Source organism: Hippopotamus amphibius, chromosome 3 (assembly GCF_030028045.1).
Source record: "Hippopotamus amphibius kiboko isolate mHipAmp2 chromosome 3, mHipAmp2.hap2, whole genome shotgun sequence".
Classification (NCBI taxonomy): domain Eukaryota; kingdom Metazoa; phylum Chordata; class Mammalia; order Artiodactyla; family Hippopotamidae; genus Hippopotamus; species Hippopotamus amphibius.
In genome coordinates this window covers 96,078,352-96,106,123 of record NC_080188.1, presented here as the reverse complement: position 1 = coordinate 96,106,123, position 27,772 = coordinate 96,078,352, and the positions used below count along the sequence as shown (strand labels likewise).

The 27,772-nt window shown below is 42.8% G+C and overlaps 2 protein-coding genes across 3 annotated transcripts in view; one reads left to right on the top strand and one right to left on the bottom strand.

Moving 5' to 3' along the window:
- The window catches only part of CPE (carboxypeptidase E), a 115,918-nt gene extending 107,862 nt beyond the window's left edge, over positions 1–8,056 (bottom strand). For both annotated transcript variants that reach the window (XM_057726135.1, XM_057726136.1), the window contains exon 1: positions 7,572–8,056. In XM_057726135.1, the coding sequence (XP_057582118.1) occupies positions 7,572–7,875 (304 nt within the window). In that variant the 5' untranslated portion in view covers positions 7,876–8,056. The remainder of the gene's footprint in view (positions 1–7,571) is intronic.
- Positions 8,057–25,359: 17,303 nt separating this feature from the next.
- LOC130848144 (dnaJ homolog subfamily A member 2-like) lies at positions 25,360–27,057 on the top strand. The gene has a single exon (XM_057726138.1). The coding sequence runs from the start codon at positions 25,386–25,388 to the stop codon at positions 26,622–26,624; it is 1,239 nt and encodes a 412-aa protein (XP_057582121.1). The 5' UTR covers positions 25,360–25,385; the 3' UTR covers positions 26,625–27,057.
- The last annotated feature ends 715 nt before the right edge of the window (positions 27,058–27,772 follow it).

Genomic DNA, 27,772 nt, shown 5'->3' with positions numbered 1-27,772 from the left:
TTTAGAACCTGGATTTAAGTTTAAAGTACCATTTGAAAAATAAGTAATCTGTATCTACTTTTTAGAAAAACAGCCTCTGTTTGAAATCCACAACTTTAAAGTGAGCTGCATTATTACTGAACTGTGATGCTCAGAGTGATTTAATAGTAAAAACAGATTTCTACTTTAAAAAAACAAAACATTTACTGGTAGTAGAAAATTGTTTCGGGTTTATTATCATAATTAACTTGTTCTTTTTGTTTGTTTAAGAATCAACTCTGGAATTCTCTACATGAGCCACCTTCGAAGTTACTAATTAGGGACAAAGGTGTAGGTAAATCACTGGAACACAGTAAGAGGTACTGGCAGCACAAACAGCCTCTTCTCTGAGGCCACATTGTATTAGAAAGAGCTGGCTGCTGGAAGGCCTACAAAACACCGCCTCCTGAATCTCAAAAGAAAAAGAAACATTTGCAGAGCAATGGACTGCCTGGCAGTTCTAGTCATTACTGAGATGGGAAGGAATGAGCAGCTTTAAACATGTCTCAAATTTGAGTTCCTTTGACCCATCAGCTAACTTTCAGATACATCTCCTCTACGGCATTTTCAAGTGCATGATTTGAATGCCATTTTCATGACAGAAGGAAAGTTAAAACCTGGAGATGCTTGACTTCTGTGTCAAACAGCCACACTAAGGGCTCAGGTAGATTTTTAAAAAGCCAGAAACTCCACTATGTAAATGTTTACTAATTATCATTAGAACTTTTATTTAACACTTAAAAAGCTGCTTAACTTTCTATCAATAAAACGTCTCAAGAGGAAAGAGGCCAAGAGGGAAAGAGCCCCATACTAGGCCACTTACAACAGACATCACTTGAAAGACCTGCAGTAGATGGATCTCTCCATCATGCAAAACTGGATGCATCACAACAAAATATGTGTCCATGTGAGGAAAATGCCATTTCTGTCCTTTCCTGATATCATGCTTCTGGCATGCGAACATGCACTAACTCAACACTGACCTTCAGCACAGGCTCATTCTTGCCTGTTTGAGAATTTTCATTTATTCCACATTCACTGAGTGGCCACTATGTCCCAAACATAGAACCAGACATTTAGGATAAAGAAATGAGCAAAATACAACTCCTGACCACAAGAATCTCACAGCTCACTGGGGGAACATGTAGACCAACAACAGAAAATGCCATAATAGAGATAATAATTGTTGACATACTGAATTAAGAACTTTACATTTACTACTTCATTTAATCATCACATTATTGTCATTTTGTAGGTGATGAATCTGGGACTTTGAAAGAAGTTAAGTGACTTGCCCAAGAACATTTCGTTTAAAATAGGAAGCCAGTATCTAAACTCAGGTCCCCTGACACTGAAGCATATTTTGTAAACCTTGATACTACCACTCTTCAAAGAACTGTGGAAACACAAAGAAAAGACCACAGTGGGCGTAAGAAAATTAGGCAGGAGTGAGAAAGGAGGTTTCAAAGTATCTTTCACTCACACTGAATCAGTAAAAGAATAAAGCAGTCAGGATCTGAGCAGTTTCGTTATAAATCCAAAGTAAATGCTGGAATTGCCCTAGATTTATTTAGCTACCTGAAGATACAGTCATAAAGAACACATTCACTGTTTCTATCAAATGAAACAATATAAGATGTCAAACTGAAGCAAAGCAAGAACGTCCTACTTTTAAAAATTGATAGACGACAAACACTTGTGAACGAGGAAACACTGATGATGAGAGGGAAGAAGTCCGTCCAGGCCACCCGCTGGGCTTGGGCAGATGGGGTTCCATTGTGACAGGTAAGCACCTATGGTCTCCTGAGATCACAGTCAAGGAGGCTGATGGAGCATAACCCTGACCAACTTCAAGTCGTGAAGAAACTTTTTAACAGGTTAGCCCATGTTCTTAACTAGACAAAAGCAGCTTCCTTAAATTCTTTTCTGTACTACTTTGGCCTCACAGCAGCCCTGTGAGGTTTGAGTTTTTAAAGCATTCCTACTTCATAGACAAGAAAAGGAGGTAAACAGAAGTTAAAAGCATGAAGCCACGTTACAATAAAAGAATGGGAATGCATTTGTCACTTCAATCTTTCCAATCAAAAGTATCTGTCCTATGCCTTGGTGCCTCAAAATCATGTTCTCAATTCAATAAGCTTATCTTAAGAGCTTACTCTAGGGACTTCCCTGGTGGTGCAGTGGTTAAGAATCTGCCTGCCAATACAGGGGACATGGGTTCAAGCCCCGGTCTGGGAGGATCCCACATGCCACCGAGCAACTAAGCCCGTGCGCCACAATTACTGAGCCTGCGCTCTAGAGCCTGTGAGCCACAACTACTGAGTCTGAGCGCCACAACTACTGAAGCCCACATGCTTAGAGCCAGTGCTCCGCAACAAGAGAAGCCACTGCAGTGAGAAGACCAAGCACCACAACAAAGAGTAGCCCCTGCTAGCAGCAACTAGAGGAAGTCCACACGTGGCAACAAAGACCCAAGGCAGCCAATAAATAAAATTTATTTTTAAAAAAGAGCATACTCTACATAAATCACTAAGTTAGCTGTTCATGGGCAAAAAAACTGGAAAATATATGCTCCCCACCCCTAAGGAACTCCCTATTTGAGTATCTCCGCCAGAGAATTATCAGATGAATCCTTCAAAATATGATGAGTAACACTGAGTTAGTGCTGTGCTTCTCAGACTAATGTAATACCAGGTACAAGATAAGCTCCTTGGGGAGAAAAAGAGCTCCATGTCGAAAAAGATTGGAAAGTACTGTATAGTATACATCTAAGTTGGAGGTCTGAAACATATTTTAGCACATTAAGGGCCCTGGTAAGTCTTGCAATACATAAACCTATTTATCTTTGTTTACCTAATCCTTCTCAAACTAGCTGAACCAATGTTCCATTGAATATAATTTGGGAAAAGCTGGGTTATGTGTCACCCCTTCTTACTGCAGCTGTTTTTCTATCTGTCCAAGATATCGTTCCCAAAGAACTGTAAAGGTGGGTATTGGAATATCTTCTGTGCTACACAAGGAGGGAGATGCTGGCAGATGATTGCTTTGCCGCCTCTCAAATCACTTTCCATAGAAAGACACTTATTTTGTCTGAGTACAGGATGTAATGTTAGGGGCCAGCTCAATTTCCTCGCTTCCTTTAGCCAATCACAAGTCAATCAAGTAGGTTGCTTCTGGCAAGAGCTACACTGACTCACTTGGGTCTAAAAATAACTCTTGACCACGTGTGGTACATCTAGACCCTTCTCCACAATTTAACCTCAATACTCAACAATTGTAAGGTGTTACTCAGCTGTAATCATCTCCCGCTAATTCACACTCATCTGGTATTAAAAGAGGCCACACAAAATAACCAAAATCCCCACTTCTTTTCTTTTTTTTTTTCTTTTTGAGTTGTATAGAATTTAGCCAGCATTTAACGTTCCATCACATACTTGGCAAATACACACTGGCATTCACACACTTTAAGTTTGAACAGATTTGGGGAGGAACAAGTCCAAAATAATCATTCCAGCCTTTGAGAGAGGAAAATCTATGCCCTAAAGAATGTTTCTAAGATAACATTTTAGCTATAAATCAGATGTACTCCCCAAGAGCAATCTTAAGCTACAAGTAAAAGAATTAGTGTTTTAAACAAACTAACGTTAACTCATGTTTAACCCTGGGAGGAGTGGTCTGGGAATAGAGATTTCATTGCTCAGACATAAATTAATAAAGGCTTCTTTTATGAGCATTGCAATGATGGATATGCATGCCTCGGAGAGCATATATTTGGGTTTGAGAACATGAGCCCCTATGTGTAGAAATTATTTTAAATGTATAAAGTATAAGCAAACAGAAAGAAAAATGGGAAACATGATCAGGCTTGGCAGGTATCACATCTCACGGGAACACATCTGAGAGCAGAGAGACAGCCTTAGCCGAGACTCCAGCCCAGCCCCACGTCTGCAGTCCAGATTCATGATGTGTGAGGAGATGAGGCTGCGGCCAAGATCGTGCACAGCTCTCCTGAGAATGGCTGAGACCCACCGCCTTCCTCAGCAGACTTGTGCAGGCCTCCAAAGTGATCCGCATAACAGACCCAACGTCCAGCGGGTCAGGAGTCAAGCAGACAGAATAGGTGTGGATATCCCCCTCTGACCAATTCCAAATAGAATTTTCTTTCCCTTTTGATGAATTCAAATGTACAACATCTAAGAGAATTGATCATTTTCAGGAGATCAGTTCAAACTCAGCCCATGGCCTGCTACCAAACAAGTCCCATGATCACTGTTTTCCACTCGGGAAGGGAGCAGGGTGGGATCAAGGAACACCCTTGGTCCATTATCTGCAAAGGTAACCACTACTATAGGGAAAGGCTTGATGTATACATGCTGTTTTGTTTTGGGAGAATTTCTCTACTACAATAACTAAATACTTAGACATTAGCTACATTTTTTAAAGTTCAGAAAAAGAATTTAGATTAAAAGGAGTAACAAACCTCACACCTCCCTCTCATTGGAAGATAAAATGAAAATGGCAACTTCATCAAAGTGTTAGTCAGGTCAATGAATTTAAGCTGAATATTGCTTCTGAAGAGCTTCATCAGAAACATTATTTCAACCTTCCCCAAAACACCTGTAATGTGAAAACAGTGAAAGACAGTTGCCCTCTTTCCAGAGCAGGGGCTCTGTTAAAACATACATGGGTATGAGCTGCATTGGGATTAGTAAATTTCAGTAATCTGTACCTACCTGCCTTCTTGTTTTCTATTCTTCAATAACCAAATGCCCCTGACTTAATGTCCTCAGTCTCCTTTCTCTGCGCCTCCCACTCCCTTCTTGCAGCTCTGCCCACCTTTACACTGTCTTCCAACCTCCCAATTCTCAATTCCCCACAGGGCAAGGACCACCCTGTGCATCACTGCACAGCCCACATGACTTGCCTCACCTAGACTGTGCAGGTGTTCAAAACACACTGAATGCATCCATTTCTATCTCAAAATAAGTATGGAAGTTCTTTTCTCATTCCTTAAAATATTTTAGTCTAAAAAGGAATATGAAGGCCATTTAAGAATAGTGAATACCTTCCTTCATTCGAAATTTCCTAAAAAGTTAATTTCCACTAGTGCTATCAAACTCATATATTGATCAGATCTCCGCATTTACTAACGTTAAAAACAAGACAATAGGCCCCAAATGTAGTTGCTTATGCTAAGCTCCACATCACCAAACTGAAACAATTACAGTTTTGGCTCGCCCAGAAATTAAATCTTAACCCCATCAATCAGGAATCCTGTGATCAGCACAAGTGAGATAATCAAGGACTCCGCCCCCGCATCCCCTAAAAGAAAGTAACCTTGCAATAACCAACCCGTTTTTTTGCCTAGTGTAACTTCCTTGTTCCTGCTCCCTTCTGCCTATAAAAGTCTTTCACTTTGTACAGCTCTTAGGAATACCTTTCTATCCGCTAGACCAAATGATGTTCAATTCATGAAGCACTGAATAAAGTCAATAAGATCTTTAAAATTTACTCAGTTGATTTTTTTTTAACACTAGTTCCCTGAAGATTTCCAACACGCTCATCTCCTCTTAAAAGGTGCTGAAGGGGTAAATCATCCTGTGGTTTTTTACTGTTGGCTCACAATAGTTTATTTCAACCTTTAAAAATACAACGGGTAGTCATTTTGTATTCTATTTATTAAGTAATACCACGAACTTAGTTTCCTTCATTTAACAAGGACTTACAAAGCATGTAATGTAAACATTTCTTTGTCCACCTTCTTAAAATGAATTGAATTGATGTATCTTGTGTTTAAAAGGAATAAAACATGGAAGGCATTGTGTTATTCAGCAAAATGACTGATTCATTTTTTCCCTAATGTGACCTGAGTGCCTGCTGTGTGCCAGACCCGGCCTGGGCGCTGGAGACACAGCCCTTCCCCATGGAGCCTGCAGTCTGAGAGAGGGACCTGCAGATCTTGACAGACTATACATTCCAGATATTTAAGCAAAAGAATTACGGTTTTTATTTCCAAAAGCACATCGCATTCTAACAGTAATATCACTTTACAACTGTGTTTCTAAACTTGAAGCAAGACAACAAAAAGTTAACATTTTCTTTCATATAATCTCTTTGAAGAAATAATTAACGAAATCTGAGAAGCAATCTACGACATAATAACCAAAGGTTCTAATTAAGTAGGCAGGTGAATCAGAAATATTTAGATTCTCTTTACCTAAGCCTAGGATGTCTTGACTTCGATTATCTGAAATAATTGAAAATGAGTTGTCACATTTAAAAATTTTCTTAATCTTCAGATACAAATATAAAACATTTTCCAAATTTCCAATTCTACATGCTGAATCCTGCTAGAGGGCATTACCAAAAATGTTTTCTAGGATCTGATTTTAGGGTTTTGACTGTAAAATTATACAAAGTTTTTCATTTACATTATTCGAAGGTAAGAAATATTTCCCATTTGAAGATTCATTATTGATCAACCCATACTCTTTCCATTTGAAGATCAACGTGTCTCCATGGATCACCTAGTTTCATCCCTTCTCAGTTTGGTTCTTAAATATCATTATAAAACTATTCTGGCTCTACATTGAGAATTTTTACCTGTTTCTTGCTTTCTTTGTCATTAAAAGCAACAACAACAACAACAAAAAACCCAAGAAACAAAAAACAAGCATCCCATGCTGATGTCATCAGCCCAGATTACCTTAATAGTACCTTTAGGGTCCTTAGACCCGGCCTTAAGAGTTATATCATTTCCAAAGAGCAATAAAAAAGAAGCACCAAGAATATTTTTTAAAATACCTTTTTATTAATACCAAATGCATAACATTTAACATAAATTAAAACATGCCCTAACACACTCAGAAGGAAGATGCTTAAGATGGCCATATAGAAACATCCTTTGAAATAAAATCCTGGTCACAAACTACCCACTTCCAAGGTCTAGGGCAGAGAAAATGGAATATTCCTTTTTCCTTAGAAAGACTGTGCAGTTTCAGGATCGGAATGCCTGCCAGCGGCCACTTTCTCACCCAATACCTCCCAATGTTGCCAAGATCCTTAACATTCCCTGAGCATCCCACAGCGCGTGGACCTAATGCGCACATGCTGGTAGAGATGGGTACATAGAGCCTCCAGGACCAATAAACTGGTCCTCTAGACATTAGGAAACAAATGATAAATGATTTTTCCTCATTTCCTCTAAGTCCCTGCCTTCTGCACCTCATCGTTCCACTCCCGTCTGCAAGGAAGGGCGACCTCCTTCCAGAGGCCTCGCAGTTATCCCCTGCGGTCTTGGGTACAGCGAAGTGGCGGTGACAGCGGGCTTGCGGGCGCGCAGATTTGCTCCCTGCGCTCCTACCTCCATCCACCGCAGCCCCTCGGGCCTGTGCTCACCCAAGGCCGGGGGGCCTCAAGGCTGGAGAGGGCAGCCGGCCGAGACTAGCCCCCGGCAATCCCCATCCCCATCCCTCCCTCAAGGTCCCACCTTCCACCCCGGGCGCCCCTCTCATCCTTCCCCACCTCCAGCCCACCCCGCGCGGCACCCTTACCCGGCTCGTGGACCCCGGGGTTGTCGGACAGCTCGAGCACCAGTAGCTCGCGGCCCTCGAAGCTGCGCCCCACCGTGTAGATCCTACTGACCGCGGCGCACTGCAGCCACACGGACACCAGCGCCTCGCGCAGCTCGGGGTAGCGGTGGTACTCGAAGGGGATGCCGTCCTCCTGAGGCCGCCGGCGCCGCCTCGCGCCCGCCGCGGGCCCCTCGAGCCCCCGGGCCTCGGCGCCCAGCAGCCACGCACAGGCGGTCAGCACCCCGCACAGCGCCAGCAGCGCGCGGCCCCCTCGCCCGGCCATCGCGCCCCGGGTCTCCCGCGCGGCCTCCTCTGTGTCCGGTGCCTGGGGGCGCACGGCGCGTGGGTCCCCTCGCCGAGCCTCCCGGCGGCCTGGAGCGGGACGCGGAGCTGAGCCCCGAGCCGGCAGCGCGGAGCCCGAGCGTTGAGAAGCCTGAGCGCAGCGCAGGACGCACCGCCGCTGAGCGCGGGACGCAGGGGAGGTGTCGCGGAGCCGGGCGGGGCGCGCGGGCGCGCGGGCAGGCGGGGCGGGGCGGGGCGGGGCGGGGCGGGGAGGGGAGGGCGGCGCCGCGGGCCGGATTCGCGGATAACCGGGGGCCGCTGCATGATTTGAGGTCTCGGAGTCACGTCAGAGCCAAATGGCGCCGGAGCGAGCCAGGTGGGGTGACTGCTAAGGCCGGGTGTGGGCACGCTGCTGTCACTGAGAGACCCGTGACACTGCCTGCGGAGAAGACGCTCTGGAATTGTTAGTGCAGCCTTTTAGTGTGCCATCGGGTCCAAGCCCAGCAGGGTTCCATCTCGACGCTCCAAAAGCTAGAGAATATTCCAGAAAAATAGAAACACAAAAAAAGTATTGGCAGCCACTTGCCTTCTCCCCATGGTGTGTCTTTAATAACTGTATCCATGGTCCAAACAGGAACCCCCGGGATGGGTGTTCATTGATTGCAAGCTCTGGCTGGAAAACAGAACAGGGTACACTGTGATTTAGAGGTTTAAGAAACTAAAAATGCATTCTGTCAATTTGCAGATACTGTCTTTAATTGTATTTATGCAATTATACAATTTCTGGATTCTTCCGGGCCGGGGGCGGGGGCAAGGGGAGGTGGCAAGTAAGACAATGTCATTTGCCAGTGCCTATGTCAACCCGCTTCTGTAACTCCCGTGGGGAAAACAGATACAGCTGGGGAGCTCTGGACAAGGGATTTAGTTTAGTATTAAGATTAAATCTTTCCATAGCAGCTTATCTGGGTGGTTCAGGCGCAGAGATTCGTACCTGGTCGTAACTAACATGTTGGCCAGGACTGCAGTCATCTGAAGACTTGATTGGGGTAGGAGAATCTCTTCCAAGAAAAAAATTGAAAGGTCAAATCCTGTTACAGAAAGAAAACTTTGATCATGAAAGATAATATCTCCATTCCCCTCCCGTAATTATTTCAAGAATATAAAATCATTTACAGCTTTAAGTACCCAGCCTTCAAGCAGGATTTGTAGTCCTTGAACGGCTCAGGGGCAGATGTTATTCTGAAGAGGTTGCCATTTGGATTCAAAAATAGCACAAATCTGAATAAAGAAATAATCCACTGGGTATTTCAACCAAGCAGGAAAACTGGACATCATGTGGGTATTTTTCACGTTAGACATTTTTTTCTTAACTCACTCTTTTTCCACCTGTCTAACAGTGCAGTGCACTGAATAAAAACGTGCTCCTGGAAGAGGAGCCAGGTATTTAAATGATTTTATCAGATAAAAAAAACAATGTTGCTGGAGAGGGTGGTTTCAAAACCCTCTGACTATCTAAGTTTCCCACAGCAGAATGGATCTTCTCTTTTGGATTTTTTGGGGAAAACCGCCACTATAAAGACATGCCACTCAGTTTAATTTAGACCCCTCCATGTTCCTTGTCAGTGTTGGCAGAGGTAAGAACCATATATTTTTCTCTATGACCAGTCTGAGTTTGATTTACATGGTCCAGAAGTTTGAAACCAGAGTTATAATTAGATTTCTAAAATCATGCCCAAAAGAGCAACCTTGAAAACCTAGAAAAAGAAAGTGTAGCCAAAACAAATAACTTCAGAAGTAGAAGGTTAAGATTTTCATGTTAGCAATTTAACATAACCACAGTAATTTGTGGCAAGGTGGGCCTATGCTGGTAAGAACACGCATAAACAACATATGATTGGGTGAGGCCTTGTGCTGCCCTTAAGCTTCCCTCCAAACAAGGGGTGTGTTTTCTGTTTTCTCCCACATCTCAGTTTTATGGATTTTTTTAAGACTTTTTTGTAAATGGGTGGAATCCTACCAGCTCTGTGGTCTCACCTGAGGAGGATTTTTTTGAATCTTAGAAGTTTGCTTTCTGTGTCTAATAAATGAAAGATTTGGATTCAGTCGAGTGCAGCACACGTAGCTTTACATCCTTTTAGGGGTGTGCTGGTAATGTTTGACACCCAGCTCCACATGGGGGATAAAACCTGATTTAGAGTGTTTGCTGATTTCTGTGGTATAAATATTCCCACCGTGGCTGATTCCAAATTGCCAGTGTGACATCACTGAACACAGAGCTGAGAATAGGTACACAATAGCACACTTTTATGCAAATTCTTTGCACTCCTCCCTTTAAAGAGGGGGAGCTTAATTCCCTTCTACTTGAGTGTAGGAAGGACTTGGTAACTGGCTTCTAAGGAACATAACATGGCAGAAGTGACGGGATATATCTACTAAAATTAGGTTATAACAAGACTGTCTCTCCCCTCTTATCCCTTTTCCTGGGCAAGTTGTCTGCCATGTTGCGGAGACGCTCACATAGGAAGGACTGGGGGAGTCCTCTGTGGAAGCCTGAGAGGCTTGTCAACAGCCATGGGAGTGGGACAGCCTCTAGCCCCAAGCAAGCCTTGAGGGCCGCTTGACTGACAGCTTGACTCAAGCTTCCTCAGAGAACCTGAGCTGGAACCACCCAGCAAGGCAGCCACAGGTTCCCACCTGACAGAAGCTATTAGATAATAAGTGTGTGCCGTTTCAAGCCACAAAGGTTGGGGATGACTAGTGCATGCGGTATCTTGAGAACACAGTTGATAATAAAATAAAGCAGCATAATGAAGTGATGGATTTTGAGTATTTATTGCCTTTATTCTTCCTAAAATTTATTTAATTTCAAGTTTATATAATTTATTTTTTATAAATAATGGCTGTGTTTAACAAGTGACTCAAGATTCCTTTAATTTTAACAATTGGCCCTTGCAAGTGTCAACCAAGAAACACGGAAGGCTGCAAATAAGAAAAGATTTTATTTGGAGATCTTAGGAATTGCAATATTGGAGACACAGATTCAGGTAAAACGGAGTGTTCTAAGCCAGAGAAAGAGTCAGGGGCTTATAAAGGCAAAAGCCACAAGGTTGTTAAAGTTGTCTGCCGAGAATCATGACTGACCCTAGTGCAAGAAGGAGATCTTTGTCTTTAAGGGACAGGATATCAGAGTTATTTAGGGTAAGGGTCCAATAAGTGTCTTGAGTTTCTGGAACAGTGGGCAGATGTTCTAGGTGCCTGTGTTAAGACAATATGTGGTCCAAAGGTCAGATTTCATCCGGACTCACTTCCTCAGTGGCCTTGGGGCTTCGTTTTAGAGCTCTCTTAGCAACACAAATTGCATTTGATTTCCCTTCCACACAAGTTGGTATGACTGGGTGGAGCAAACCACTCTTCCCTCTCCAGGCCCCATTTCTCACTCAGCAGCACTCCTTTCCAGCTGCCCCTCCTCTGTGGTTCCCTGTAGAGGTGATGTTGCACTGAGCTTCAAGGTTCATGAACATTCTGCATCAGAATCACCTGGTGAGCATGGCCACATACCAGACCAGTTGAATCCAGTTTTCTGGGGCTGGGGCTTGGAAATCTGCATTTGAACAAGCTCCCCCCACCCCCTTCCTCTCAGAGTGATTCTGATGCACAATGGGATTGGAGGGACACCGGTTCAGGAGGCTGGTGTTGAGGTCTGTCAACATTCTATTCCCAGGTCTGCTTGTTCCTGGAGGCTGCTCGATGACCTCACCCCAAAGTGAGGGACACGATGGCCATTCCTTGAACACCTGGTAATTGAAGCAGAGGGAAGCAGAGTCGAAGCGAGAAGGTGCTGGGCTGCTGGCTGGGAAGGTAGAGGAAAGAGCTGCCAGCCAAGAGATGCTGGCAGCCCCTGCAAGATGGCCAGCTTCCGTGCTGAATAAAGAGGAATTTATCTCCATACAAACGCACTTCATTTCCTGTAAAACAGCTCAACGACCACACTGCTCTGTTTCTGACACAGAGGCCTCGTGGACCCCCCTCGGCGGGTGCAGGCCACCGCTGAGGGCAGCAAGGCGTCGTCCCTGGACTCCTCCCACTCTCACAGCTCGACGGTGCCCGGGCCAGACGGCGCCGCGAAGAAGGTCCTCGGAGCCAGCGGAGACCGCAGTGCGCTCAGCTTCTGGTCTGCAGGGCTGAGCTCCACCTTGTACCCCTCCTCCCACGCCAGCAAGGGGGTGGGGGCACAAGAGGAGCGCTCACGAGACAAAGCTTTCTGAGCCCCTGCACTCCCTGCTGGGACCAGACCCCAGTCGTGGTACCTCTCACTGGCACTGCAGCCCCACCCGGACATCCAGGGCTGGCCTTCCTGCTGAGCCCTGAAGAAATTCTCTGACCAAACCCTATTTAACTTTCTCCCCATCCACACCATGATGCCACTCAGGAGTCCGTGTCCCTGACCTGACAGGGCTGCAGCTGCTCTCAAGGGTCTCCCATTCCCCCATTTCTCATTTCTTTCATCACTGGATTGTGTGCAAACCAGGCATCAGGCAGGTGTCACCAAAATGTTCAGGCCACTTTTACTTGTCGTTGTGTAATTAATTGTAAAAACTGGGTGAACTGATGAATACAAGAGTAGAAAAAAGTCAAATGCTTTGGAAACACTTGAATTTTAAAAGTGGAATTAGGTATGGATGAGAAAGTGCAGGACTGAGGAAAAGATAGAAATGGCTAAAGATTCTGCCCTTAGATTTGTTGAAAACCTGTCACTTTAAATAAACTGTAATGGTAGGTAACACATGGTGGGGAGAAGGCCTCATTCCAACAACCAGCAGCTAACCGATGGATGGACACGTGTTTTAAGTTTAAATTATTTAACGTGTGCTTTGTGCTTCTTTTTTTGATTCTCTTCTGTAATTTATTTTCTCCATTAAGCACCCGCTGCATAGTCCAATTGTATCAGTTGAGAGGGCAGATGTACTACAGCAGGCAGGTGACAGCCAAAGGCACTCTGAGCCCACTGCTTGAATCAGCAGGACAGAACTCCATCTACAGCTATCACAGCGTGAAACTTAATGACCAACTCAAATTAAACATGGTCCAAAGGGTCTGCAGCTCTACCATGTACCAATTTCTCTGTATCCCAGTGGCCACCCCAGTATTACTGACCTCCCAGCAGCACTACCCCCCAAAAAAAGTAATATGAGCCATGTATGTAATTTTGAACTTTCTAGTAGCCATGTTTTTAAAAAAAGGAAAAAGGAAGAGGGGAAATTAATTTTAATAATAAAAATTTTAACCCAATATATTACAAATATTATCATTTCAACTTGTAAACAATATAAACGTATTAATGAGATTTTTTTTTCATACTAAGTCTTCAAAATCTGCTGTGTAATTTACATCACCACACCAGCACAATTCAGGCTAGCCATATATCCAGAGCTCACTGGCCACAAGTGGCTGTTGACAGCTGTGTTGTACAGCTGAGATATATTGTTGTTCTTATATTTCTAGCTTCTAAAACTATTCCTTCTGCTTTATCTTCCCAGTTAATGCCTTAGTCCTGGCTCTGGTTATTTCTTGCCTGGACTCTGGCAACATCCTCATCTGAAGATTACTCCTCTCAGCACCAGTTAATCTCAGTTTGTAATCTTGCTGCCAAAACCACCTTCTCCATCATTCACCTGGATTCCACCATCCACCATCCTGTCCTGTCCATCACCCAGTGGATCAAAGCCAAAGCCGCAATCCTCTTCCTCAGAGAATTTCCTTAGAGAGCCCCGGGGAAAGCTCACTTCTCGTGCCTCCTCCTGTTTCTTCCACTACCACATTTTCTCTCTCAAATTCCTGCACCACCATCCCCCAGACCACAGCATAGTTACCGCTGCCCCATCCTCACAGCTGTGCTGTGCTGCCTCCTCCCAGGCCAGCCTCAGTCACGCCTCCCACCACACACACACACCTGTCCTGGCTCCCCCACCAGGCAGGCTTCCTCCCTCCTGAAGTGGCAGCTCCTTGCTCTCCTTGCATTTCCCTTTGGTCAACCCTCTTCTCTCCTCTGGAAAAAAATGAAATTCTCAGTTGAGTTTACATTCCCCATTCGTTATCATGCAAACACCTCAGCTTCCTCACAGCTCATTCCCCTCCCCGTTGACTCCTGCTCTGTGGGTTCTACCTGCCCACCCAGATGTGACATCCCCTGGCCTTGCCTGAGCGTCCGCAGGCACACACTCGGCTTTCTGTTCTGCTCCCTCCTCATGTGCTCCGTCTGGGTGCTCATGGGGTCAAGTATCACCTCTCTGCTCCCCTGCTTGTAACTCCTAAGACTGAGTCCTATATCCATTCTCTCCCACTGAGAGATGGAGACTGGCCTTTCTTGTGTTTGCCGCCACTGTCCAGCACAGTGACAGCTGTGGCCAATGGGGCTCGGTAAGCTTGCAGATGAGTAGGTGAACTACTAAATGCTACCAGCTACCTTCTGCTTTTGGCACTCACACTTACACCCATGTTTTTAATGCTCTGCTCACTCAGCAAACTCCTGGGCTCTTACATTCTCCTGCAGGATCCCTTTCTCGGTGTGACACAACCAGTTTCCTCCTCACTCACCAACCACATTTACCAAGTTGCTTGCATCTAATAAGTCATTTGCCAGTGTTCTCCTTTTATCTGTGTATTTTTTCAACGTAGTTCCTATTTCTGTCTACGTTATTATTGTGCATGTTGTCAGGTTAAGTCTACCACGTCACAAATACAATATTCAGAAGAGAAAGGTGGATTTTTCTATGATGTTCTTACCTTCGGAAACCAAATTACTGAAATGAAAATCAAATTGCCGGTTTCCATCAGGTAAACCCTTCAAAGAATGGTTGGTTTTCCCTTCAGCTGCTGGAAGCCAACCAACATAAATAATGCATGACAACTTCATACGTAGGGTATGAAATAAAGAAATATTAAGACATGCAGCTGTATGAAGAAGTAATGAAATCCCTCATTATAAACAATAACCATACCTTATCTACTATGTGACTTATCAATCCATAATGTTTATTGTACCTTTTAAAATCTCAGATGTCCAAAAAAACCTCTTTGTTTTATACAGCTTACAAGATGTCAAAGTGAAACAGTCTCTTATCTGTGGAAGCTGCCCACTGCCCTGTAAGCTCAAACTTATAAATGTAAGTAAACATATGTTGTGTCCACATATGTGAGTTAAAGTGTCTTCTGCCTTGGCCAACATTTTGGAACCCTCTGCTTCTAAAGGGACTGACCAAGGTGCTGATGAGTTCGAAATTGAGGCTGACTGATGACTCCCGTAAGAGAGAAAAACAAGCAAGTCATCAAGCAAATCCCTCACTCATTACCAGGAGTGCACCCTTAGTGTCAAAGATGCTTTGTGGATGACAGCAAACACAACCCCCCTGGAGGAATGACTTACATCCTCCTGCAAGTGGGTGAGCAGTCAGTGACATCACTATTTGTGAAAAACGGGAAAAACACAGCGTGTTCAAGTGGATGCTCGCTCCAACACTACTCGTGGACAACGACGTCTTTAACATGGGCACAGTCACAGTCACTGTTGTTGTGCGCCTCCGTGTGGATGGAGCAACGTCTTTGAAGTTATGTCAGGCTTCTCCCACACCCCCAAACATAAGACTGGGGTTGGCCCTTTTGTTGAAAAGTAACTCATAGTTTGCGTCGTGCTCCAAGTTAAAGAAGACAGTTTGGTTGTTTCCTGCTTGCTTTGATTTGCTCTAGGGCTCTGCATCAGGGAAGGGGAGGGCAGGCTCCACTATACCAGGAGATGAGGGGCCAGGGGTCAGGAGTGGTGGCTGCCAGCAGGTTCTGCCTGCTGGCTGGTCATGCCTTCTCATGGTGACTTAGTGGACTGTCTCCTTTAGGGTGAATCTCAGGGTGAAAGGAATAGAATGTAGCTGAGAACCTAGGTGGGATTTGTGTAAGAGAGGAAGACTGGAGGTGTGGGGAGCAGGAAAGAGAGAGAAATAGTGAAAAAGAGGAGGGAGAGGAGGAGGAGGGAACAAAAGAGAGGAAGAGGGGAAGGAAACAAGCAAAAGTAAGGCAGTTGAAAATCTGGTAATCTCTCTATTCAAGGGTCTTAGGAACTTAATAAACTTCATCCACTTTGGTGTGGTGAGCATGGGAAATTTGGAAGATTAGTCCTAAATCAAACTGAGGAATCTCTGCATCTTGAGATACACAGTAGCATAAAAACAACAGCAAATAAAAATATAACATTTACAAACTGTTTCCCCTGCACTTTCTTTTTTTTATTAATTATTTTATTTATTTTTTAATTTATTGGCTGTGTTGGGTTTTCATTGCTGTTCATGGGCTTTCTCTAGTTGCGGCGAGCAGGGGCTACTCTTCATTGTGTTGCACGGGCTCCTCACTGTGGTGGCTTCTCTTGTTGCAAAGCACGGGCTCTAGGCACATGGGCTTAAGTAGTTGTGGCACATGGGTTCAATAGTTGGCTCATGGGCTCTAGAGCACAGGCTCAATAGTTGTGTCGCATGTGCTTACTTGCTCCCCAGCATGTGGTATCTTCCTGGGGCAAGGATCAAACCCGTGTGCCCTGCATTGGCAGGTGGATTCTTAACTACTGTGACACCTAGGAATTACCCCCCCTGCATTTTCTTACTTGATTCTCACAATGAGAATTTCCACATTTCATTATCCACATTTTACAGACAAGCCACATGAATTTATGGAGGATAAATTCCAAAGCAAGGATACACTGGGTCAGAGAGAAATATTTATGAACTCAAAGATACATTTTGCAACCACGCCTTTATTTAATCTTTTGGATCTGAGCTGATTGTATTTTAGGAAAATATACTATAAATTTAGTCTTAACATGTTACTAGGAGCCAAGAATGAATTGCATTTCTGTGTTCTCTCCATCTATGAAGAAATTGTTGCTGCACCTTTACCGACTATAAACTGTGATATGTCTGTAACAACTGTAAAGTATGGTGATGGTGTTTATCAGATTTAATTTAAAATGATATATAGGGTGGACCAAATGTTTCATTCTGTTTTTTTCTGGCTCTAATAGCACTTAGTTGTCTTTAACTTCATTTGAAACAATTTTGTTAGATTCTATGTGATAGCTGTCATATCAGCGTGCATTTAAAAAAGGGACTTATCAAAATTAGTGAATTTTTGTGTAGCCATTTTAATATTGTAGATGGAAGAGAAAAAAAACAACCTTTTCGGCATGTTATGCTTTATTATTTCAAGAAAGGTAAAAATGCAACTGAAACACACAAAGAGATTTGTGCAGTGTATGTAGAAGGTGCTGTGACTGGTCTAACATGTTAAAAGTGGTTTTCAAAGTTTCGTGCTGGAGATTTCTCATTGGACGATGCTCCATGATTGGGTAGATCAATTGAAGTTGAAAGCAATCAAATTGAAACAATAATTGAGAACAATCAACGTTATACTACGCGGGAGATAGCCGACACACTCAAATATCCCAGTCAAGTGTTGAAAGTCATTTGCACCAGCTTGGTTATGTGAATCGCCTTGATGTTGGGTTCCACCTAGGTTAAGCGAAAAAAAACCTTCTTGACCGTATTTCCACATGTGATTCTCTACTTAAACGTAATGAAAACATTCCATTTGTTAAAACCAGTTGTGACAGGCAGTGAAAAGTGGATACTGTACAATAATGTGGAACGGAAGAGATCGTGGAGCAAGCGAAATGAACCACCACCAACCACACCAAAGGCTGGTCTTCATCCAAAGAAGGCGATGTTGTGTATATGGTGGGATTGGAAAGGAGTCCTCTATCATCAGCTCCTTCCGGAAAACCAAACAATTAATTCCAGCAAGTACTGCTCCCATTCAGACCAACTGAAAGCAGCACTCTATGAAAAACGTCCAGAATTAGTCAACAGAAAATGCATAGTCTTCCATCAGGATAACACAAGATTGTATGTTTCTTTGATGACCAGGCAAAAAGGCACCCAGAACAGTTCTCTGCTCAAAAAGATAAAAAGTTTTGGGAAGATGGAATCATGAAGTTGCCTGAAAACTGGTAGTGGAACAAAATGATGAATACATTGTTCAATAAAGTTCTTGGTGAAAATGAAAAATGTGTCTTCTTTTTACTTGAAAAACTGAAGGCACTTTTGGGCCCACCCAATACTTTGCTATTTAAAACAGAATGGAGTAAAAAAGATAATATAAAAACTTACAAAATTTATACTAGACCCTAGCAGCTAGTGGAATGCACTACTTTATAGCCCTTAATTTTGCCACTAATATTATACACACACGTTTGGCAATGACATTACCAAAATAAAAATCAAATGCCACGCTCCCATCAGACACATATCACAAAGGATGACTGGTTTTCTCTTCAGCTACGAGATGTTGTCCATCTTATAAATTTTTAAATATTATAAATTAACCAATCTTGTAAATAAATAAGATCTTTATTTATGGTGTGAGTTAATTTGCTCAGGAATCTACAATGGTAACTCTAAATACTGCCCAGGTGTGCATGGCACATCCCTCCCTGTCTCCTCTCCCCCATCCTCTCTCTCCCATCCCCCCTCCCTCCCCCATTTCCTCTCTCCAGTCTCCTCTCCCCCCACCCTCTCACTCTCTCCCATTTCCCCTCCCTCCCCCATCTCCTCTCTCCAGTCTCCTCTCCCCGCCATCCTCCCTCTCTCTCCCATCTCCTCTTCTAGTTCTCCCAGGCACCCCTGTTACCACCTGTCAAGTCTTCAGGCTCATTTCCCTCTTGACCCTCATCACAAGGTGATGTTTCTTTACTTGTGTTGTTTCTTTTCCCTTGAGAAGGTGAGCATCTTGATGGTAGGCTCCTACCACCAGAGTCTAATCCATAAAAAAGAAAATTGTTGAAAAATGAGATATGTCCTAACATTTTAATTTATGTACAGAAGGACTTTATGCCTTTTAAACTTTAAAGATTCCAGGGAAATAACCAATTTACCTCTAAAAGAAGAATATCATTTCTAATAGTCTCAATATCTAAAAATCTTTGAACTAGGCACTAAATACTAATTACTGGCTTTAATATTCCAGTATTTTACCACATTTTACAAATAAGAAGACTTAGGTTAAATAATTAGTACAAGTTTATATGAATAGGAAGTGATGAAAGCAAGATGGTAGAGAAACATGGCTTTATTTCCATGGAGTACTGTAGGGCTTTAAATTCACCTGTTCATTCAACAAGCTTTTATTTAGAACCAGGTACTTGGTACTTACTTGGTGGAATGTGGTCAGTGAGGAATATAAAATTGATTAACACATAGTTCCTGCCAGAGAGGAGTTCAGAGCTCACTCTCCAGTGTAGAAACCCAAGATGGTCTTGTCCCATGATGAGCATCCTCACTATGAATGGCAGAGTTTATTTCAATTGGGATTTAGCAGAATTAAAGTCTGGGAAAAACACATACTATTGAGAAGTGACTTGTTAAATATTTTAAACACCTGGAGAGCAATACACAATAAATGTCCAATAACTAGATTGGGTAAGTAATTAATTAATTCACAGATTTAGAATGCACTACACTCTAGCTGCTTGGGAACCCACTTGTGGCAGGAAGCGTCACCAAACACACTGAGTCATTAAGTCTTCCTAGTTGGGTAAAAATATTAGGTTCAGCTGCCACATTGCTCATATTGTTTCATGAAAGATTCTTCCAAGCTTCAGTGTTTTACTTCTGTCTGATTCCTGGCCTCAGGAGATTAACCTTTTGACTCCTTGATTTTGCTTGTATTTTATTTTACACTTGTGAAACCCTGACAGCCCAACTACTGTCCCATCTTTGGTCTAGCTTCACCTCTTCCTAGGAGCTAGTTTTTATCTCCTTACTTTGTTCAGGCTGCCTCCCAACCCCTGCTATTTTGTTAGCCATTTAACCCACCCCTGGATGCCTGTGACTAACCCATGCTCAGCCGGGCAGCCAACAGGGTCCGGGCAACCGCACTGTAAATGGGACATTGAACTGATGGGATTACATAGGATTAGAAAGAGGGAACCCGTGAAAGTCACAGGTGCTCTGATGGAAAATGAGCCACATGTCCCCTGGCCATCCTTCCACCAAACTGGCCTCTAGCTGCTGGCCTTAGGGCAGGGCAAGCTCCCTTGTCTAAAATGCCTCCCAAACAACTCTAGACATATGTCTCCCCTCTCCAGCTTCTCTCACCTTCACCCCTATTGCTTCCATCCTTCTCTCAGCGTGTGGCAACGTATTCCATACACTCTCACCACCAGATCTTAGGACGGGGTCCCCTGACTTGGATGATTCACCCCCTTCTGCACCCCCTCCCCCTCTTCCAGGGTAACTTGCTGTCATTCAGGGCTCAGATAAACATGACTTCCTATGGGAACCTTATCTTACGGCCTCCATCAGGCAAGAAAGATCCTGCTACTCTGTGACTCAAAGTTCCTTGTGCCTCTCTCCCTCCTCAGAGCTCTTTCATAACTACTTGTTTAATTAACCTTAATCTCCTTTATACTGTACATCTTGTGAAGGCAGGAATCACATCTCTCACACCTCCTAGTATACCCTAGTGCCTAGCAGAGTTTGATGCATAATTGAAACTAAGTAAATATTTGACGGAAAGAATATATAAGTTCTTAGACATCAAGCTCTGCTCTCAGTTGACATCTGATACACCACCAGTTAAGTCATGCCTCAACAATTCAAAAATAACTTGCTCAAAATCCATGTTACCTAAGCTGTGATCACTTCCATCACCACAGGAAGCAGCTCATGGTTATGGAAATATGCAGATCTGAGAGGAGTGTGTTCTGAGTTTGAGGACGGACCCCCTCCTCACTGCCTACTTCACCCAGTTTATGTGGAAACACACCTGGAACCAAAGGGAACCGGGAATATAGTCCGCTGACTGTGAGGTCCTGAGTAGGTGAACTGATCATTACCACTTCATTGCAATTAAAATAAATTGAATTTAAAACTGAAAAAGTAAACAGGAAGGAAGGGAGGGAGAGAGGGTGGGAGGGAGGAAAGGGGAGGGAAGGTAAAAATAAAGTGGAATGGAATGAACACAATTTAAGAAGACCATTCACTTTGGTCAGCTAAATTGTCTGGGAAAATCGCCACCTGGATCATCGAGTTCCAAAGTTATTTTGTACTTTCAATCCAGGATAGCCCTCCCCCCAGCAGGAGAATCACTTTCATTTTTGAAGTGTTATAAGAGATACTGAAAAATAAAACATGGTTTGTTTGGACTAAAATAAGAAAAGCATCATTGCCACATAAAGTTTCCAATTAAACTGAAGACTAATCAGGAATTCCCTGGCGGTCCAGCAGTTAGGAATCAAGGCTTTCACTGCAGGGGGCAAGGGTTCAATCCCTGGTCGGTGGGGAAATATGATCTCATATGCCAGGCAGTGTGCGGTGTCCCCCTCCCCCACCCCCCTCCCCCGCCCTCCTCCGGAAAAAAAAGTCAAAAATATTGAAGACAAATTTTTCAAGTTTTTATTTTTAATAAATTTGCTAAGTTATAGTATTGTGACCTAATAACTATTTTAAGTTTTAATGTGCATTTGGTAATTTTGTATCAATTTAATTTGTTGAGTATATCTACATACCCACATTTTACAGAAAAATATTTGTAAAAGCTGTATATGTCAATTGGTATGCATATGGGAAAATAAGATTTTCCAACGAAAGGATAAGTATTGGTTCCAAATTTTTCATTTCCTTGACAGTGCATTTGAAAAATTTTAGTCTATTTAGAAAATAAAACCTCAGTTGCTTTGTTTAATTTGCAGCTTTTTGTTGCTATTGTTTCTATTTTGTGTTGAGTATTTTGCTATAAAAAGAAGTTTTCTACAGCTAACTGTGCAAGGTAAGCATTCATAGTCCCATTTTATAAACAAAGAAACAGAGACTCAGTTAAGCAACTCGCCCAAGGTCACACCGACAGGCCGCACAATAAACCCATCCCAAACCAGGGTCCATTATAGTTCCTGTGCCCTTTCCTCAGACCTCAGGGCTTCAAGCAAGATGCTGCCACCAGTTGGCAAGGGGGATGGTGAATTGTTTGCCAGCGGTCCCGTTTCCAAGCCCTGTTTCCTGTCTATCCATTATAGAAAGGAGATTCAAGTCTAGATGGGTGATCAAATTAAGTGACTTTTAAGGTCATTGAAGGATACAGAAACATTCTGAAATTTCATCACCAACTCTGGAAAAGCTCCACTTCTTCCAGGTAAGTAAGTATTCAAGCTAACAGGTGGTAGAAAAATACCTTCTCTCTGTATTACAGTCTTAAAGTCTTAAAAAGAGAATGCGGTGACTTCTTTAGAAGGAAGCAAGATTCTAGCATCTTGGCTTTCTATTTAGAATCAAAGAAAATAATAATGTCCTTACTGTTTCTTATAGGTTGAAACATGTTCCCCCGAAAGAAATTGGAGCTCTAACCCCCAGGACCTGTGAATGTGACCTTACTTGGAAATAGGGTCTTTGCAGAATATCAGGTTAAAATGAGGTCATTAGGGTGAGGCCCTAATCCAATAAGGCTGGTGTGCTTATAAAAAAGGGGAAATTTTGACGCAGAGATAGACACACACACAAAACGCCTTGTGAACGTGAAAGTATTGATCTGGGGGATGCATCTCTAAGCCACACAGCGCCGGAGATCGCCAGCGATCCTCCAGAAGCCGGGAGAGAGGCGTGCAGCAAACTTTCCCTCAGATGGCTCCTCATGGAAGAGGCTCAGAAGAAACTGGCCCTGGCAACACCTTGGTCTCAACTTCTAGCCTCCAGAACTGCAAGACAAAAACATCTCTGGTTTAACCCCCCTCCCTCATTTGTGGTACTTTATTATGAGAAATTACTACATTGTTAACTAAGGTTGGTTTGTTTTTAACAGCTTTGTTGAGATATAATCCACATAGCATACAATTCACCATTTTAAAAGTATGAACCATGAAAGACCTTCACAGGGTTCTGCCCTATCCCCAGTCTACTTTTAGAGTAGTTTTGTTTCCTCTAGAAGAAACCACATACCCATTAACAGTCAATTCCCATTCCTCACCTACTCCCAAACCCTACCCACCTCCAGACCTAAGCCACCAGTCATCTACTTCCTGTCTTTACAAACCTCCTATCTCTATAAACTGCCTCTTCTGGATATTTCATACAAATGGAATCATACAATATGTGATCTTTTGTGACAGGCTTCCTTCACTCAGCAGGTTTTCCAGGTTCAACAATTCATGTTGTAGCATGAATCAGTACTTCGTTCATTTTTATGATAATAATTTCTGTGCTACAGATATTGCATATTTTATTTACCTATTCACTGGCTGATAGACATTTGGGTTGTTTCCACCTTTTGGCTATTGTGAACAATGCTGCTATAAACTTTCAAGTACAAGTGTTTGTGTTCAGACACATTTTCATTTCTCTGGGATATGCACCTAGGAGTGGAATTGCTGGGTCCTATGGTAACTCTGTTGTATTTCGAGGAACTGCCAACCACCAGCATTGTATGAAGCTTCCAATTTCTCCACATTCTTGCCAACACTTGCTGTTGTCTTTTTTGATATAGTCATCCCCATGAACACGAAGTGATACCTCACTGCGGTTTAAGTTTACATTTCCCTAATGACTAATGACATGGAGCATCTTTTCCTGTGCTTATTAGCCATTCGTATATCTTCTGTGGAGAAGTGTCTATTCAAAACAGAAGTTCTTAGGAAAGAAAGATTGTTCTAGGCATCAGGAAGAGAAAATGAAAATGATGAGAGGCAGGAGAGAACAAGGCGTTTTCCAGGGCTGAGCAACACAAGTAGGACCAGTTGAGACAAAACCTTGTAACCATATGAAAAAAATTGTTATGACAATAAATTAAAATGTCTCCATTAGAACCATGGATAGAGCTGGAAGTATCATTGGAAACAACTCTTTTCCAACTCTCCCTCATTTCAGGAATCCCTCTGTGACACACTGATTAGGGATCCTACAGCTGCTGCCGAAACCATCAAGGAAGGAGCAGGCAATGGGCTCTAATGGTCAAAAAGTTCTTTCAAAGTTTAAGCTATTAAAAAAAATTTCTATAGCTCTGTTTCCTAGTATAGTTATTCCCTCTGGGGCAATAAAGAATGCCTTACCTTCCTTTACATAAAACCATCTCAGATATTTGAAGACAACTTCGATATTTCTATCTAGTCCAGTGCTTTCCAAAAGACCTTCTGCAATGATACTAATGTTCTATAATCTACGCTGGCACGTGTGTCAGTAACTACACGTGGCCAGTCACTCCCGTACTTGTCAGAGGTCCTCTAGGCTAGGCCTCTGCCTTCACTGACACTCTTTGTGTCATTACTGCTAGGCCTTAAGCCATTCCTGGTTACTGTTTTGAATCAAAATGTACCACAATACCCCCCCCCAAAAAAAAAAAAGAATACAAACTTATGCTTACCAAAGGGAAAGGTGGGGGGGAGGAGGAATAAATTATGAATTTGGGAGTAACTTATATGTACTACTACATATAAAATACATAAACAGCAAGGACCTATTTACAGTACAAAGAATGATACTCAATATTTTGTAATAAACTATATTACAAAAAAAACTGAAAAAAAAAAATGTACCACAATAAACATGATATGCTTTTCCACGTGCAGCCAACCAAGCAGTCAAATAAGGTGATTGATTACCTTCTCTGCAGTTTGGGCTTGCCAACAATTCAGTTTAAGATTGTCTTAACACTGGGGTAAGTTAATGCTTGCAGTCTACTAAAATTCTTAAGTTTTTCAGATATATATTGCTATTAATCCAAGTCTGTAACTCTCAGCCTCCATTTGAACAGCTGAACTTTAAATGAAGGCAAAACATTTATTGGTTCTTGACTCTATCATGTAGAACAGTGTTCGCTTTCTTTTATTCCCTCACCTTGATCATAAACTTGATAAGCTCGCCTTTAATGGCATTATCCAAGTGAAGATACATGTGTTTAACAGGACGAGGCCACCGCAAAGCCTCCTGTCACCACAGTAGAAACTCTCATTAATCAAGATCATTTGTATTCAGTTGTTCAGCCAGGTAAGACTCTTAACTATATTCCTGGTCAAAAGTGATAAAGGCGGTAGTCAAGTTGGAAACTTCAAAGTTCATTGAAAGCTCTTAGGCACTCGATGAAATATCTCCTCCTCTATGTTGGGATTCAGTTCCCTCTCAGCAGGGCTATTTTGCTTCCTTTTCCACCTTGAATGTGGGTTTCCCTTGAGAAAGAAGTGCAAGCATTGAGTGGTTCTGGAGCCCCATAGCGTGTTAGTGGTGTACCACCTACTTCTAGCACTAGCAGATGAATTATTTTCTAGCAAAAGAAATCTCAGAGACCCTTCATGGAATACAAAAAGTCTGGCTCAAATCTGCCAAAAGACTAAACAAAGTTTTACATTTTCCTTATCAGGTAGTTAAGGAACTTGTCTTTTGTCAAGTTAAATACACACACATGGCTTCCTCCCTGAGCGCTGCCCGGCCGGCCGCCATGGCGCACGTGGCCGACACGAAGCTGTACGACATCCTGGGCGTCCCGCCTGGCGCCAGCGAGAACGAGCTGAAGAAGGCATACAGAAAGTTAGCCAAGGAATACCATCCTGATAAGAATCCAAACGATGGTGACAAATTCAAAGAAATAAGTTTTGCATATGAAGTACTATCAAATCCTGAGAAGCGCGAACTATATGACAGATATGGAGAACAAGGTCTTCGGGAAGGTAGCGGCGGAGGTGGTGGCATGGATGATATTTTCTCTCACGTTTTTGGTGGGGGATTGTTCGGCTTCATGGGCAACCAGAGCAGAAGTCGAAATGGCAGAAGAAGAGGAGAAGACATGATGCATCCACTCAAAGTATCTTTAGAAGATCTGTATAATGGCAAGACCACCAAACTACAACTTAGCAAGAATGTACTCTGTAGTGCATGCAGTGGCCAAGGTGGAAAGTCTGGAGCTGTTCAGAAGTGTAGCGCTTGTCGGGGTCGAGGTGTACGCATCATGATCAGACAGCTGGCCCCAGGAATGGTGCAGCAGATGCAGTCTGTGTGTTCTGACTGTAATGGAGAAGGGGAGGTAATTAATGAAAAGGACCGCTGTAAAAAATGTGAAGGGAAGAAGGTGATTAAAGAAGTCAAGATTCTTGAAGTCCACGTAGACAAAGGCATGAAACATGGACAGAGGATTACATTTACCGGGGAAGCAGACCAGGCCCCAGGAGTGGAACCAGGAGACATTGTTCTTTTGCTGCAAGAAAAAGAACATGAGGTGTTCCAGAGAGATGGAAATGATTTGCACATGACATACAAGATAGGACTTGTTGAAGCTCTATGTGGATTTCAGTTCACATTTAAGCACCTTGATGGACATCAGATTGTGGTGAAATATCCTCCTGGCAAAGTAATTGAACCAGGATGTGTCCGTGTAGTTCGAGGTGAAGGAATGCCACAGTATCGTAATCCCTTTGAAAAAGGTGATCTTTACATAAAGTTTGATGTGCAGTTTCCTGAAAACAACTGGATCAACCCAGACAAGCTTTCTGAATTAGAAGATCTTCTGCCATCTAGACCAGAAGTTCCAGACATTATTGGAGACACAGAGGAGGTAGAGCTTCAAGAATTTGATAGCACTCGGGGCTCAGGAGGTGGTCAGAGGCGTGAAGCCTATAATGATAGCTCTGATGAAGAAAGCAGTAGCCATCATGGACCAGGAGTGCAATGTGCCCATCAGTAAACTCTGCAAACAGATTACACAGGTGGATTTTCTTTCCACTTTTGCCTGGTTTGTTTTCAGCGATCCAGCTAGAGAGTCTGGTCAGTCCAGATGAACTGATGGACATCTGTTGGTCTATGTGTAACTTTTAAAATTGGTATAGTATCTACAGAGTGTATAATTTAAACTAACCACAAAGCTTTACATCTTCATTTCGACTGTTCTGTAGCAGAATAAAGCACTTGAAAGGAAACAAGACTCCCTTTCACACATGGGTTATAAGTCTCAGTTCTGGTATCTGTGCTTGATTTTTATCAGTTTTGTGTAGATTTTACGTTTCATATTTTAAATTCAAATCCCACATTGTAAAGTATGTGTACAATTTGTCCTGAAGCTTTGTGTTTGGCTGCACCTGCATAAGCTGCTACAAATAGAATAAAGAATTTCATAGCCTGTATCTATCGTTTAGATGCATGGAAAAATGGGCTTTGCACACAATGGGTTTGGAGCTGACTGGGAACAATGGAAAAAATAATAGCTGAGCTGTGGTTGTAAAGTTTGAATCCCCTCCCCCCTTTTTCTTTTTTTTTTTTTCTTTTTTTTCTTTTTTCTTTTTTTTTAACCATCTTGTGAAAGGTTTCTGAAACTCAATAATAAAAAGCAGTTGGTGTAAAAAAAAAAAAAAAAAATACACACACATGCCTTCTGATCTGTAATTTGTTCCCTAAAAGAACATATCAAGCTGCATATCCCATGAGAATCTGCACCTATGAAATCAAAAGTTAGGGTCCCAAAGCATCAGTGCAGTCAGACTTCAACTGGCCCACGCAGCCCCATACCTGGCTCTGGCTTTGGCATTCACTTCAACACCCCTCTCTCCCTCTTCCTGTACCCGCACTGTTTGCTGTTATTATTTAAATCTTTCTGAATTGATTGCTTAAATGGCAGTATAATTGCCAAATCCTACATTAAGTTGCTGTTACAATATTCTCCCCTTTTAAAACTCAACAAGACATTTCTTGAACTCCTACCATGTATGCCAGGCATACAGAGGATACGGGAGGAAATGGAGAACAGCAAATCCCAGTTCTGCAGTCAGTGCAGCCACTGGCATGACTGTGACCTTATTAATAACACTCACTGAGCCTGTTTCAGGCTGAGAGATTAGC